Source organism: Danio aesculapii, chromosome 11 (assembly GCF_903798145.1).
Source record: "Danio aesculapii chromosome 11, fDanAes4.1, whole genome shotgun sequence".
NCBI lineage: Eukaryota > Metazoa > Chordata > Actinopteri > Cypriniformes > Danionidae > Danio > Danio aesculapii.
In genome coordinates this window covers 30,675,178-30,691,789 of record NC_079445.1, presented here as the reverse complement: position 1 = coordinate 30,691,789, position 16,612 = coordinate 30,675,178, and the positions used below count along the sequence as shown (strand labels likewise).

General features: G+C 34.5%; 1 protein-coding gene across 2 annotated transcripts in view; it reads right to left on the bottom strand.

Annotated features, from left to right (window-relative positions):
• cdkl5 (cyclin dependent kinase like 5) overlaps window positions 1-15,121 on the bottom strand; it is a 73,385-nt gene extending 58,264 nt beyond the window's left edge. For both annotated transcript variants that reach the window (XM_056468649.1, XM_056468650.1), the window contains exons 1-3: window positions 15,007-15,121; window positions 13,790-14,040; window positions 13,631-13,665 (exon numbers count right to left, since the gene is read on the bottom strand). In XM_056468649.1, coding sequence (XP_056324624.1) covers window positions 13,631-13,665; window positions 13,790-13,853 — 99 coding nt within the window. In that variant the 5' untranslated portion in view covers window positions 13,854-14,040; window positions 15,007-15,121. The remainder of the gene's footprint in view (window positions 1-13,630; window positions 13,666-13,789; window positions 14,041-15,006) is intronic.
• Window positions 15,122-16,612: the final 1,491 nt, after the last annotated feature.

The following is a 16,612-nucleotide window of genomic DNA, read 5'->3' as shown; positions in this document are numbered from 1 at the left end:
CTTTAAATTTGATTGATAAACTTACAATAGCTAAAGTGTTCTGTTAATTATCAACATTAAATTACATTTATATTACGCCTTACACCTGTTACATGTTTTCAATGCATTTTTTTTCTTTGCTGCTATCTCCATGGTCTCTGGCCAGGTGGAGGCTAAGACTTCCCCAACCTTACACACGCTTCGCCTATGCTGTTAGCGCTCATCCACATAATGTCAGTGAATGGCAGAATTAGCTTTTTGTTTTTTAAAGATGCAAAGGTATGAAGATTAGCCCCAGGTTGCACATGCTGTATGTTTAATTTAAGTGTTCTGAGAGAGATACAATTGAGTTAATTTGGAAAAAACAAAACTATATTTAATGTATTATTTAAAGGGCACCTATGATGAAAACCATCTTTTGTAAGCTGTTTGGACAGAACTGTGTGTAGGTATGTTGTGTCCACAGTCATATTGGGGTGATAGAAACACATGAAAAATTTCTCCAAAATTTTAAAACCTTTTTAAAATTTCCTGATGTTAAAATAAGACTCAAATCCCAGTCATTCTGAGACCCAGTGCAATGTGTTGTAGGAGTGTGGTTTTCCCCGCCCACTGAATTGATTGACAGGCAGCATGTTTCTAGAATAACTTGTATACACATGTCCACCGAATAATTTTTTGCAAATAAACTGGGATTAAAAGATCTGTTTTTTTAACAGATGAGTTTTTTTTATTTGTTCAAAATGAGTTGTATACACAGTAATGAGTCGAACGTAAACAGTATATAGTATTTTAAGGGAAAAAGACTGAAGAGAAAAGAAAAATAAATAAATAAAAATTAATTTAAAAAAAACCCAGCAGTGTGGTCTAATTCAAAACAATATTACAATATCGCAGTGTGCACAGTTAAGTATAAATAGTAGGCTTATAATCAATGCCAAGACAGGTCAAAGGAATTTCCCACAGCTCCTGAAATAACTTGGATTTTCCTTTCAATATATGTCCAATCTTTTCCATAATTATGGATTTTATAAGTTTTAGAAGTTTAAAATGTTTTTAAAACAAAGCATGTCTGTAGTAAAATCGCTACGTAATTCTTAACCGCTATAATCACCACAGCCGCATGGTGTCAGTAAACGCTAATATGTGTGTGTACTGTGAACATCATTTGTGTGAGACTCATTTCAGAAAGGCTTGAATAAACTCCACCACAAATACATAAAATAAACTTACTTGGTGTTTTTGACTAATGAGCTGAATTTCAGCTTCATCTGAGTCTGTTTCAATCACTGACTGCTGTTTATCTGATGAAACGCAGGAGAAGCACACACGCACATGGAAACAGTGGACGAGGACAGGCAGTTCAATCGAATTTAAAGCCACAGGCTACAAAAACAGATCCAAAAAAAATCACATACAGCAAAAGAACTACACCAGGACGAATAATTGTTTTGGGTAAACTTTACTTTTAACCGCTTTCTATTCTATATAATCTATATAACTACTCAAAGGCGACAGTGCAGAAATTCAAGGTGCAGAAGAATTTCTTGAGCAAAGACAGGCACAAACAGCAGTTCTTGTTGTGTTTGGTCATGCACAAAGAGCCTTTTCATGGCCCCTGCTTGCTGGGATAACATCACTTGGGTAGACTTGAGAGAAACAATACAGAAGCCAGTGCCAATTGTCAGAAACAAGAGGGTTTTCAGTTTGGAGTGAAGAGCTCAGCTATTTAAAGCCTTGCTTGGGTAGTTTGGATCTCAAAAATACTTCTAGGGAACTGCAACTAAACCAGACACACTGAATGTGTTTTGCTGCAAGTAATAATTGTAAACATTAAATATGAATGAATTAAATGCTGTGTTATGTTTACTTACTCGCTCCTTTATTCATCCATACATATTCTCCCGATATGCTAATCAGATAGTAAAATGCACTATGACGATTACTGTAGATAATAACACATCAGCTCTCCAGTTGCTGTATAAAGAGTCACTCAACAGATGCACATTCAGCTTTTCCCACAGCAGACTTAACAGCTTCATGTTTTTCCATTTGTGCCTGTTAAAATAATGAACAATACGTGCTTCTCCATTACGGCTCTAAGTGAATGTGTGATGGTGGGTTCTTTTAAATGCACAAATGCATCGCTGATTCGTTTATTTGAAGAGAGATGCTTCAGGATGCACACAGTAGCCATATAAAGCTTGATTAAATATGTGAATGGTATGTGCTTGGTGTAAATCAATATTAATACAACTTGTAGTACATATATTTTTTAAAGAGCACCTATGATGAAAATCATCTTTTGTAAGCTGTTTGTACAGAACTGTGTGTAGGTATAGTGTGTCCACAGTCATATTGGGGTGATAGAAACAAGTCTCTTTTTGGTAACACTTTATTTTGATGGTCCATTTGAGTATTAGTAGACTGTCTGCTTAATATCTGTTGATATCGCTCCTTCAACAGACATTTAAATGACTATAAGAAACTTTGCAAGACAAGTACATGTCAACTTACACAAACTCTAACCCCAACACAACATCTTCGTATAATCTACTGAGAATAAGTTGTGAATTATGTAACTTAAATTCAACAAACGGTCCATCAAAATAAAGCGTGACCCTCTTTTTTTAACTTTCCTGACGTTAAAATAGGATACAAATCCCTCCCATTTCAAGGCCCACCACAACATGATGTAGCAGTGTGGTTTCCCCGCCCACCGAATTGATTGACAGCTGCATATTAACATGTCTCTGTAGTAACATGTATAATGATATCAACAAGCATACCTGTCAACATTGGGATGTGAAAATAAGGAATATGCACACCATGCAGAGAAAATGCGGGAAAATACCTTTACTGGATGATAGCGGGATAGAAATACTGGAGAATCCCGGGAAAAACGGGAGGGTTGACAGGTATGTCAACAAGACAGGACGTTGCACAAAGCAATGGAGATTAAAGATCTGTTCAGCTCACTGTGAACATCAATCATCATCAAATGTGATCATTTCACCATTTCATTATTATTGTTTTTATATAATTGTTGTATAAACAAGATATTATTGAGTAAAATAAACTTTAATAAAGATAGAAAGCATATTTAAAAGTATACGGTTTAATGCCTTAAATAATGTTTGTGGAATAAAATTCCATGTTATTGGTTCCATTCAGCATAACAGACATATTTATGTAAAACTATAAGCTGATCCTTACTTGCTATAATAAAAGATCCCTCTTTTTAAATTATTAATAATGTACTGCTTATAAATGGGTAAATGATTTGGATGGGTTTGAAAGATAACACAAAAATGTAAAATCACAATTTATTAACTCATTTATTTAAACATTTTTGAGAGGCTCTAATGTCAAAAGTTTAAAATGACTCTTTTTTAAAGTCTCTTATCTTTATTAAGGCTGAATTTATTTTAGCAAACAGACACAGATTATAATTGTTTGACAATAAGACAAAATAAGCATCTTATTGACTTTTCCATAACCTTTGAGTAATAGCTAGGGCCAGACATCTGCTGACATTTTTAGCGATTTCTGCGCAAAATTTGGTAAAACTGCAGATTTATGCAGAATGATTTTGTGAGCATCATAACTAAAAACTTGACATATAAAATAAAAGAATGATACCTTTATAACTTGTATTTGATATTTACATTGAAAATCCCATTTGATTTACTTTATTTGGTAAACAAAAGTCTCTCATATAATGTCTATAATGACAGAAAATATTACTTTACAAACTGTATTGTGAATAAATCATATGAACATTTTCATATCAGTTAATAATATTCCTGAAATGAATTTAAAGGCTGAATAAATATTAATTTACACACATTAACACAACAGACTCTATAGAGTAAATAAAAAGATTCAATGATGGAATAAAAATCTGCAGGTTTCTGCACATGCAGATTCAGTGTGGGCCTACTGATAGCATAAAAATATATATTTTCTAGGCAAAGTAGAATAAAAAGTATATACTGACAAACACAATCAAGCAAAGTAAAACTAAATCAAGAAATGTCCCAATTCCCAGTTTAGCACTTGTGGTATGCAGCTTATCTAATCTAAATAAATGACCAGAACAAACTGTAATTCAATCTATTATATTCTACAACCAAAGTCAAGCAATGGCTTTACTCAACACGAAAAGTCATCCCTAAAATTGTAATCTATAGTATCTAAAAAAGGTTCGATACAGCCTTGCTTTCAAAACCTCAATCATTCATTCATTTTCCTTCAGCTTTAATCCCTTGTCAGGGGTCCCCACAGCGCAATGAACCGCTGACTATTCCTGCATATGTTTTTCACAGCAGATGCCCATCCAGCTGCAACCCAGTACTGGGAAACACCATTACACACTCATTCACACACACACACTACGGCCAATTTAGTTTATTCAATTCACCTATAGCGCATGTCTTTGGACTGTGGGGGAAACTAAAGCACCCAGAGGAAACCCACACGAACATAGGGGGAAACATGCAAAGTCTTATGGACTTAACCAAGCAACCTTCTTGCTGTGAGGCGACAGTGTTAACCACTAAGCCACCATGCCGCCTTAAGCCTCAATCAGACAGTTCTTAATCAGGTGTGTAGCAAAACACAAGTTTAGCACATTTCTTCTGGTGATCGGTGCTATTCTGAATGTTTGTAAATAGACTGCTGACATATTTACATTAGTGAATAATGAAAGGTGAAAGAGAAACAAGACAGAACGTGACAAAAAGAAACAGCCATTTCAGCCGCAATTTGGAATGTATTTAATGAAGCAGGTAAAGTGCTGACTGACTAGTTACTAAAAGCACAAGCCTGGTTTTCTGTTCTGGCACGAGCTGAGGAGTTTACTTGCTGCTCAATTTATCTGCTTCATTATCATAACAATGATGCATGGGAAGTTGGAGTGGAAGAATGTAATTATATATGGAAATATGATTGGTTTATTTCCTATCCACGATCAATTCTGTGGCACGCTGATTATTTAACATAACTTATGCCAAAACAAACTTCTGACTTTCTGCAGCTACATGAACCATATAGTCTGTTGCCGGTTAATTTAGATTGAAAACTTTCTTAATAAAATCTTTAAATTATAAGATTCAGTGAGATCCAAATAAAATTTCAAGGGTGTGGAAAAACTGATGGTGTGGATCTGGAATAATCCTACTTAATGCTGCATGATAAAATCAAAATCACAATTTAGCTAAATCTTGTAATGCACATCTTGTCAAGACAGCTCTGTGATCAGTAGTAAATCTTCTCAAAAGGCCAGAGGGCGCTCTCATCCGAAAACTGCAAATACGCCACAAGAGAGAAGAGGCCCAGGAAATCAAAGAGGATTTCACTGCTTTTATTGATTCAATATGATTAATAATTTATGATGATTATGATGATTATGAAATCATCTAACAGTCAGATTTATTTCAGACACTCGACTGAAGTTACGAAGTGAGTTTGGAATGAAAGCAATAAATGTTATTAAATGTAATATTTTCACATCCTTTTAAATGTAGAGCCAACACAGAGCCGTAGATCACTGAAAGAGACACAAACAGTGGTCCAATCACAGAATCACATTGCTCTCATTAAATAGTCTGCATTTTTTTGTGTAGCTTGTCAGGGAACTATGGCTCTGTGTAATAAATTCTGCTCCATCTAAAAGCATGTGATGGAGATTTACTGCTGGTTACATATCCGGCCTTACTGACAAAATGTGCATAAAAAAAAAAAAAAAAAAAAAAAAAAAAAAATCACCTCCAATTAATAATGGAGCCCTATTAATAATAATATTAATAATAAATAAATAAATATAAAAAAAAAACAAAAAACAAACAAAAAAAAAAAAAAATAAATAAATAAATATATATATATATATATATATATATATATATATATATATATATATATATATATATATATATATATATATATAAATATATAAACATCAGATAAACAACTGAATTCAGCTACTTGGAATTTTGGATTTACAAATAAGTACATGCTTACGTCATACAGAAACAAGTCTTACAGTCTATAGTGAATTTAAATGTTTAAAGGCTGCACATGCGTTCCTGCATAAAATAAAATGTACTAAAGCAAAACTGAATGTTTCAATGAACTTTTCTAAAAAATCTAATGTAAATATATGTCTGAAATAATGTTTCATTCTCATCCAACACAACAGATATATGTTTGCAAAAATTAAACATCATACTTATTAAAATATATGAAAGAACAGGTTAGAATATGTACAAATATCATATTACATTTTATTATATTTTTAAAGCATTACATTTGTTTTCTGACAAATGGGTAAACCAAGTGGTTTTAAGGACTGTGGCAAAGTATATAGATTTTAAAAAATCATAAATAATTAATATTTTGGGGAAGCATTCTGATCATTAATCCAAACTATATTTTGGATTATTCAGAATATTTATGTTCTAAATATGCACGATAAGATCATTTAGTATATAAACTATTGTTACACTTAATGACATTTTAATAGCTGTCAGTATTTTTTGATTAAACTTTTAAATAAAAATAGGATCGTGTTGTAGTTGAATGTTTTCCACATTCTAATGGAGGGAAAAGAAAAACAAAATATTTAAACTAAGCAATGTCTATCCACATTTTATCTCCGATTTCTGAAGCTATAAATTCATACATTTGTGAATCTGTCTTTACTCCCATGTAAACAAACTAGAGCTGCACAATATTGGAAAAATGCTAGATTTTATTTTTCTGCAATAAATACTTTTTCACAAGAAAGTTTTAATAGCACTATTTGATTGTTTTGTGGGGAGTCTAGCAGTATTCGGGTAGAGAAATTGAAAAATCACAATGCAAAAAATGCTTTTCTTACTTTGCTTTGACTCATTTCTAGTCCAAATATCTAAAAACTCTTAGATCAAGTGAAAAATATTGTTTTGTTTTCAACTTCAAAAACAAGCAAAATTATCTGCCAGTAAATTAATCTTGTTTTCACTTTGAAATGTAGATATTTGAACTAGAAACAAGACAAGTTCTAAGTATGAACTTTTTTTTGCATAAATTGTATAAATTCCATATAAATACAGTAATTAAATACAATTCTGTAACAAGTAAAAAAGCTATAACCGGCAAATGGTAAAAAGAAGAGCCACCAATTTCTTCTTATTTTTGTTTGTTTGTTTGTTCCCACTGGTTATATGTTCTTAAAAAAATCTATAAAAACTAAGTCTAAAAAAATAAATCATTACAATTCTGGAGCACTTGGTCAACTCAAATTCAGACTCAACACTGCATATCTTGCGATGTAACTATTGCTGATGCGCACATTGCAATATTGATGCTGAAACGATATTTTGTGCAGCCCTAAAGCAAACATATTTAGGTTTCATATAAGCAGAATTTTGATGATGTGAAATTGGACCATTTACATTTAGAATGATGGAAAAGAGTAAACATCTTATTTAGGCTTTAAAAAACTGCTTCTGGGAAGATAAAGGCAGCTATATGAATGTGCATGGTACAGCATCATTGTTGCCTCTGAGGTGTGTGCGCTGAGGTCAGTGAAATCTAAAGTGTAATGAGCCCTAACCATGCTTTTGCACTGTACTGTCATTCATCATCGAGCCACACTGCTGCTGTCTGGCCAGGCGTGAAGACAGATCCTGGCCAGGCAAACATGACTCAAATCCCAACAGCATCCAGGACACACAGAGAGCAACCATGAAAATAACCCCAACAGACAGAGAGATATGATCATAAAAATGTTCAATTCCGGTGATGTCATCGTGTCCAAATCTGTTGTTGAACATCTGCTCAAAACTAAATTCAACATGTAAACTCCTATTAAACTCCATGTACAGATAAAGTAAAAATATTAGCCCTCCTGTGAATTTTTTTCTCTTTAATGAGGATTTTTAAACGTAATAATTTTAATAACGGCGGCACGGTGGCTCAGTGGTGAACACTGTTGCCTCACAGCAAGAAGGTCACTGGTTTGAGTCCCGACTGAACCACTTGGTTTTTCTGTGTGGAGTTTGAATGTTCTCCCCATGTTTGTGTGGGTGCCTGTTTCTTCCAGGTGCTCCAGTTTCCCCCACAGTCCAAAGACATGCACTATAGGTGAACTGAATAAACTAAACTGGCCGTAGTATATGAGTGTGTGTGTGTGTGTGTGGGGGTGTGTGTGTGTGTGTGTGTGTGTGTCTGTGTGTGAATGAGTGTGTATAGGTGTTTCCCAGTACCCAGTAAAACATATGCTGGATTAGCTGGTGGTTCATTCCGCTGTGGTGACCTCTGAAATAAAGACTAAGCCGAAAGAAAATTCATTCATTCATTTTCTTTTCGGCTTAGTCCCTTTATTAATCTGGGGTCGCCACAGCGGAAGGAACCGCCAACTAATCCAGCATATGTTTTACACAGCAGATGCCCTTCCAGCTGCAACCCATCACTGGGAAACATCCATACACACTTATTCACACACATACACTATGGACAAGTTTAGCTTACCTAATTCAACTATAGTCCATGTCTTTGGACTGTGGGGGAAACCAGAGCACCCGGAAAAAAACCCACGCTAACACGGGGAGAACATCCAAACTGCACACAAAAGTGCCAACTGACCCAGTTCAAACCAGCGACCTTCTTGCTGTGAGGCAATTGTGCTACCCACTGCGCCACTGTGATGCCGCCAAAGAAAAATGAATGAATGAATGAGTTTTAATAACTAAATTCTAAAAACTCATTTCTTTTCTCTTTGTCATGATGACAGTACATAATATTTCACTAGTTGTTTTGTAAGATAGTAGTATTCAGCTTAAAGCAATATTTAAAGGCGTAACCAGGTTAATTAGGTTCACTAGGCAAGCCATTGGACAACAGTGGTTTGTTCTGTAGTCAATCGAAAAAAAAAGGTTAATATTGACCTTAACCTGTGTTAAAAATGGCTTTTATTTCAGCCAAAGTAAAATAAATAAATAATTTTTTTCCAGAAGGAAAAAAATAGGAAATCTGCTTGTTTTGTTGACGTTATGCAAAGCAGCTTCCGGATCTATGCGCTATATCAAAATTTATGGGGAGGCTCAACAATAAACGTTTACAAAGCCATAGTTTCGAAAATCACGATCGCAATATATCAGTTCAAAATGCTGCTGCAAGGCTTTTAACAGGTACCAAGAAACATGACCACATTACGCCAGTTTTACGCTCTTTGCACTGGCTGCCTGTGCACTAGAGTCACTTTTAAAATTGTTCTCTTGGTTTTTAAATCTCTAAATGGCCTTGCACCATCTTATCTGTCAGACATGTTAATTGAGCATCAGCCTGGTCGGTCTCTTCGGTCATCTAACCAGAGATTGTTATGCATCCCTAAATCGTGGCTAAAATGCAGAGGTGACATGACTGCGCAGTAGCTGGTCTTAGGTTGTGGAATGCTCTGCCTCTTTGTTTTAGATCTGTTTCATCCCTGTCTGTTTTTAAATCTAGGTTGAAAACTTGCCTCTTTGATTTGGCATTTTGTCAATGAAAATGGTCTGTTTTAGCTATAATTTTATATTTTTTTCCCTGTGATGTGTATGGTGCAGCACATTGGTCAACCTCTGGTTGTGTTTAATAGTGCTATATAAATAAAATTCACATTGACAAATATATTAATTTTTTTTTCTTCAATTCATGTTTATTTGTATAGCGCTTTTACAATGTAAATTGTGTCAAAGCAGCTTAACATAGAAGAATATAGTAAACTGAAAGTGTGTCAGTCCAGTTTTCAGAGTTTAAGTTCAGTTCAGTGCGGTTTAAATTTCACTACTGAAAATCCAAATACTGTAGAGCAAACACTCCCAAACCATGCAAGCCAGTAGTGACAGCAGCGAGGAACAAACTTCACCAAGTGAAGAAAGTGAAGGAAAAAACCTCGAGATGTATCCATTAGGACTGCACAATACTGTGAAACTCTGACATCGTGATATTTTATTTTGCTGCGATATATATTGCGATATGAATATAATTCAAGCTGATGATCTGAATATCTCTTTTTGGAAAGATTTCAATAATTTAGACCGACTGGGGTGATCAAGCCTTTTTCTATGCAGAGTGTCTGCATAAACTAGAATAAATAACAAGCAATAATTAAATAAATAAACAGTACTTTCTAATTTTCTGACAAGTCAAACTATATTCAGTTACAAAAATTTAACAATGAAATGTAAAATAAACAAACAAACATGGTCATCATTGCATCAATAAAAAACGATATTTAATAATATCTTTATCTTTTAATCTTTACAAATAATCTAATCATGCGATGTGACTATTGCAGATACACACATTGCGATATCGATGCTTAAACAATAGTTCAGCCACACCTAATATCAGATGGCCAGAATGTGATAATATTTTTAAAAATTGTTAAAATATTGGTGTCTGTGATGCAGCAGATGTGATCCAGAGATGGTTGTGTACACCATCATTTTATATAAAATTCCCTTTAATGTGCAATATAGCTAAAAAAGTGGTCATAAACAAATATTTTCTCAATTCAAATGAGCAAGTGGATTATTTGCTCTATTAAACATCACTTGTGAAATATAAATAAAGAATAAAAATATCAAATGAGGGTTAATAAGTTTGCCTTCAACAGCAAGTAATTCAGTTTGGATGCTTAGTTTTTAAGTATATCGATCAAACACATCAACAGTGATGTCCGAGGCTAAATGAGCGTGAAGCGTTAAACATATACAGCGCCTAAAACACACAGAAATCCCTGCATAATGGAACAAATAAGGACTCCGCATCTCCCAACCGCACGGCAGTCATTTCAATAAAAGCACCTCCTGCTGGTTGATAATACACCCATTTTTACCTTATTCTGAGTTAGTCTAGCGATGTTCGGCTGTCTGAAAATTCCTCCCAAACAATGAAGCAAATCTGCCAACTAGGCCACAAGCAATGCATTTGGAGAAACCCACAATTTTAAAAGAACCAGTTGCTAGGGAACCATGCCATATTACAATTGAAAATATATTTGTAAAAGAAATCTCTCAACAAATGTACCGCTTAAAGAGTTTAAATGTGTTGTGCAACTCTTCTGGGAAAGTCACAGTCACAAGGCCCATAAAGGTTAAGTCAAATTTTTCCCTTGCGGTTAAATGAGAAACTAGCCTCACCTCTACAGATCATATTAACAGAAAGCCATGTGTTTGGGCATATACATATTTAACATTTCAAAAAGCAAGTAAGCATGAATCAAACAGACTGTATAAAGGCACTGATATACTTTAAGTGAAATCAAAGAATGAACTGAGATGACACCATTATGCACAAAGTCAGGTCGTTTTGGAGTTTGTTTCAGGAGTTTGAAAACTGTTGGTCTACTGCGATAGCATAATAATAGGTGGCTGTGGTTCAGTTTTAGAAATATGTCTGACCCTGGATAGAAAAACTATTCATAAGTGTAAATTTTTGGAAATTGAGATTTATATTAGGGCTGCATAATATATATCGTTTCAGCATTGACATGGCAATTTGATAGTTCACAATCACACATTGCAGGATATTCAATGTTGACTTTGTATTATAACTTATCATTTGCATGTGTTTTTGATGCCTGTGATTGTTTAACGATTTTAAAAACATTCAGGTATAAGAAATTGTACCGTTTGTGACCTTAACTATGATTAATTTTATTGAATTATTTTTATTTATATCATTCAGTTACTGTACTTCACTCTCAGAAATAAAGGTACGTTAGCTGTCACTGGGGTGGTACCTTTTCAAAAGGTCCAAATTTTTACCTAAAAGGTCCAAATTAATACCTCAATGGTACATATTAGTACCTAAAAAGTACAAAAGTGTTCTTCTTAAAATGTTTAGGTTCTAACACATACTTTTGAGGTACCAAAATACACCCTTTAAGTTCAAATGTGTACGTTTTGAAAAGTTACCACCCCAGTGACAGCTCACATACTTTTATTTCTGAGAGTGTTGAATACTGTTAGACTCGGGAAACAATAAAACACTTTATTTCAGTTGTATCTCTTTCTTGATTGTATTTATAGATTGTTATGCATGAGAATACTCACAACACATGCTAATACAGAAACGCATTGCAAATAGCACAGAGCACAATGAAAACGTGTCAGTGGCCCCAAAAAGTTTACAGATTGTTTATTAGATTTTATGGAGATGCAAATAGTAAACATTAATTCATCAATCTCTGACTAAACATGTGCATGAAAATACTCACAACATGCAAATACATAATAGCACTGCAAAGAAGATCTGTCGGGGGACCCCAAAAATATTATAGATTGTTTATTAGATTTTATGCAGATGCACTCCCACTGCAGAATCATCCTAATTGATCTAACATAATGATTTCTTTCCAAATAGAGAAAGAAGTCATCTGGTGAAATTGTATTTATAGATAGATATATCGCAAAATAAAAAATATCGTGATGTTAGAATTTTCCAGTATTGTGCAGGCCTAATTTATATGTTATCTGAAAGCTGAATAAATACGTTTTTCTATTGGTGTATGGTTTGTTTGGATAGAACAATATTTGACAAAGTTGCAACTATTTGAAATATGGAATCCGAGGATTTAAAATATAAATAATACTGAGAAAAATCACCTTTAAAAGTTGTCCAAATTCCATTCTTAGCATTGCAGATTACTAATGCGTTTTTTTTTTTACAAAATGTCTTCATGAAACATGATCTTTATTTAATATTCTAATGACTTTTAGCATGAAATAAAAATCAATCATTTTGACTCATATAATGTATTTTAGCAATTCCCAAATATGCAGGCATGCAACATAAGCAAAGAGTTTTGTGAGCCAGGGTTAGATTTATCATTGTAAATATTGCGCTTTAGATTTGTGAAATGTTGACAATAAAAGAGTCCTTAAATGAACAATTCATTGTTTTAATGCCCTTTAAACGTGAAAGAAATATAGATTTGACATATATAGATTATTAAGAGACATTTGAAATCTTCTCTGGTTAATTTACTCTGTTTATTGAGGTCAGAAAACCAGGTAAAAATTGCCTAAAGGAAAAATTGAAGTGCAATTGTAATTTAAAGCAAAACTGACATTTTTTTTTTATGTTTAATACTGTAAAGCTGCTTGTTTTGAAGTGGTTTCCTGCATAATGTGCTATATAGTAAATGTGACTTGAATAGAGAAGTGATTGCGCAAACATCATAGCTATTATCAGATGCTTTCTTAAAGACACAGTTCACCCAAAAAAATGAAAATTTTGTCATCATTTACTCACATGATTTACTTGTTCCAACCCTCTTTGAGTTTCTTTCTTGTTGAACAAAGAAATGTATGCTGAATTTTTGTATTTATTTTTAATTCAACTTCAATGGCCACTTTCTTCCGACATTCTTCAAAATATCTTGTTCAGTGTTCAACAGAAGAAAGAAACGCATGAAAGTTTAGAATCATTTGTGTGAGTACATGGTGAGCAAATTTAAGGTTTTGAGTGAACTACCTCTTCTCACCTCCATCATTTTGATATTTGCTATAGAGAAAAAAAATCACTTTGAGCATATCAGGGCCTTGACATATTTACAGAGAACTTTCTTCAGCACTACTTAGCATGCTGACCAACAGGTTTCTGCAAAAACGTGTCTTACCTTGTGTCTGCATTTCAGGACCACCCCATAGGCTCCTATGTAATGACAAAAAAAAAAAAAAAAAAAAAAAAAAAAAAAAGAGTTTGATTTGCAAATCTTAAAAGTATCATAGATGCTTATTCCTCATCAACAAACAATATCTACAAAAGATGCGCTCACCCTCTCCTACAATCCCAAGGACCTCAAATTTATTCATCACATTACCGATGTCAGGAATCTTCATGAAGTCAAAAGATGCCGAGGTGGTGCATGTCTGGGCTGAGAGGAGCGGAAGGCCAGAGGACGGGACAGGAATCGCTGCTCAGACAGGTCATTGCAGCAAAAATCTGCTCCCGGTTGGTCACAATGCTCTTCTCATAATCCACGCACACACATACTAGTACACTATGCATGCACACACGTTTGCTCACCTGAGGAGGAACAGAAGAGAGGTCAAACAGAGTCATTCGTGCAGATCCAATGTATATTTTGCATGCATATGCATCGAATCAGTAGCACGGTTTAATGCATATTTTATATGTATGTGCATGGAATGACATGAGACAGGATGTGTGTAGGATTGTCATGATTAGGTTTGTCTGAAGTGATAATAAACAAGTGCCACAGTTCTTCAAGACGCAGCATCATGAATTTCCCAATAGTTTTGGGAACAGCAAAACAACATAGCTCAGTCTGAATGAGAATTACAGGTGGGTGAACAAGGACAGAATCCTATACCGAGCCAGAAGTCAGTGATGTAATGTGTTAAAAACATCATCTCAGTTACCTCAGCTGTGCGACAGGTATCATCTGCGTTGCAATTATGGCCAGAACCCGTTGCATTAGCACTCGTATGCATTTCCACATGCGTTTCGCAGGTCACGTCGTGACGCCGACATCTCCTTGTATGTTTGTGCATTGAGCATAAAAGCGGCGCATGTCTGCATCTGATGTGTTGTGCGGTATGCGCGTGCGTAAGTATGTGTGTGAGCGCGCTCGAAATATTCGTAGGTGGATGAAAGTTCTATCATTATTTTAAGCATCTTATCTACCTGACAGCATCAAGAAATGACTGATAGCCCACACCACTCACACCCACTCTTAAATGAACAGTAAAAAAATATGATGAAGAATGATGAAAAAAAAAAATCACAACCATTAGTACAAAGTAGCCAGGCAAAATAAAGACGATTTACGTAATTAATACTGTCTTAAACCCATGACATAATTAACAACAGCTGACTTCGGTCTCCTGGAGTGTGTGGGTAGGAGGTGTGCGTGTTTGTCCGTTCACATCAGCGATGTAACAGCCACAAACATCTAACATCAAGCGCACAAACCAAGCACAGCGATAATACTGTACATTACCGGAAAAGAGCCACAACCGAAATACTTACTTATATCCAAGACGACGATGCGCAAACTGTCCTCTCGCGTCGCCAAGTAACGATGTTTTCATTTTCACCTGCAGTGGTAACCCATCATCACAGCTGCAACAGTATCCACCTTCATTCTGAGCCATTGACAACCTAACAACGCGAAATTACTAACCGCAGTACGACGAAGGATCGGCTCATGAATATTAAGCACGTATCGCTAACGTTTCCTGCTATCCGTGCGGACTCGTCCAATCAGCTGACTGGTTAATATTCATGAGCCAGACGTTCGCTATAGTAGGCTTTATAAATGAGCGACCAGGCGAAGCGGCACCAAGCTGAGTGAGTGGCGGACTGTTCACACCAATAGCGGCCGAACCAAACCCCTCCGCGGCCAATCGCGACGGAGGAAGCCTCAGAATGGTCCAGAAGAAGCGAAGGGTTCGGTTGAGAAATGATAATATGCGTTCCTGCTCGGATGTGTTACATTTCATACATGCATGCATCCAAATTGATGTTCTCTTTTGGCGAGGTTGTTTGTGTGTGTGTGGGGGCTGAGCTGAAAGATCAATTCAACAGACAGATCACACTGTTTATTCTGCTGAGATGAAAAAGAACAGCACGTAGAAAGAGAAAGACTTCGTAAATTATGACTGAATTAGTATTATGCATATTAGGCCTACTATCTATCTATCTATCTATCTATCTATCTATCTATCTATCTATCTATCTATCTATCTATCTATCTATCTATCTATCTATCTATCTATCTATCTATCTATCTATCTATCTATCTATCTGTCATTTGAATATTTTTTTCTTATGTGGGTTCTGTAGATAAAATATTTCATAATTATATTAGGCCTATAGAGAATAATAGCAAATTGCGGAAATATGTCACTCTTAAACTTACATTATATGCAAAGATGCTGTTTGTCCCAGAGAAATAAACTTAATAAAAAAAATAGAAATAAACTAGAATTTAATGGATACTTCAAAACTCTGACTGCATGAAGTGATTGTTGGTGAAAAGCGCATGGTGCCATCTAGCGATTAATCATGATTGAAAAATGGAATGAGAAATAGAGATAAAACTTACAAGTAAATTAATGAATAATATTTCTTCAAAACAGGGGAAGGGTATTACGTTTTTTTTTCTTTCTTTTATTTTTAACAATTTAAATGTTATATAAATCAAGTTAAAGGGGTTTGCATTACAACAATAAAATAAACATGGTTTTATTTTTCACGTTCAGTACAGTTTGTCCTGTTTATTAAACCTATCCTATGTTTTATCCATTTGCCACCTTTTAATTTCAATAAATATTTCAATAAACACAGGTCAGAATAAACATGTTTAATTTTTTTACATTGTTATATCTGTTACACTAAATGAATATGAATCTATATTTCAACTATATTTTGACACATTCAAGTACATATGGACAAACCCAGCGTTGGGTTAAATATTTTTGAAAATAAATTTATATGCTATTTATATAGTTTTTGTGAATTAAAAAATTAATTAGTAATAATTTTATTCATGTTTTGATAAAAAATCCACCTTATGAAGCACCCAACCTCATATTTTTACTGTTAAGTAATGTAGAATTTTTTTATAGTTATG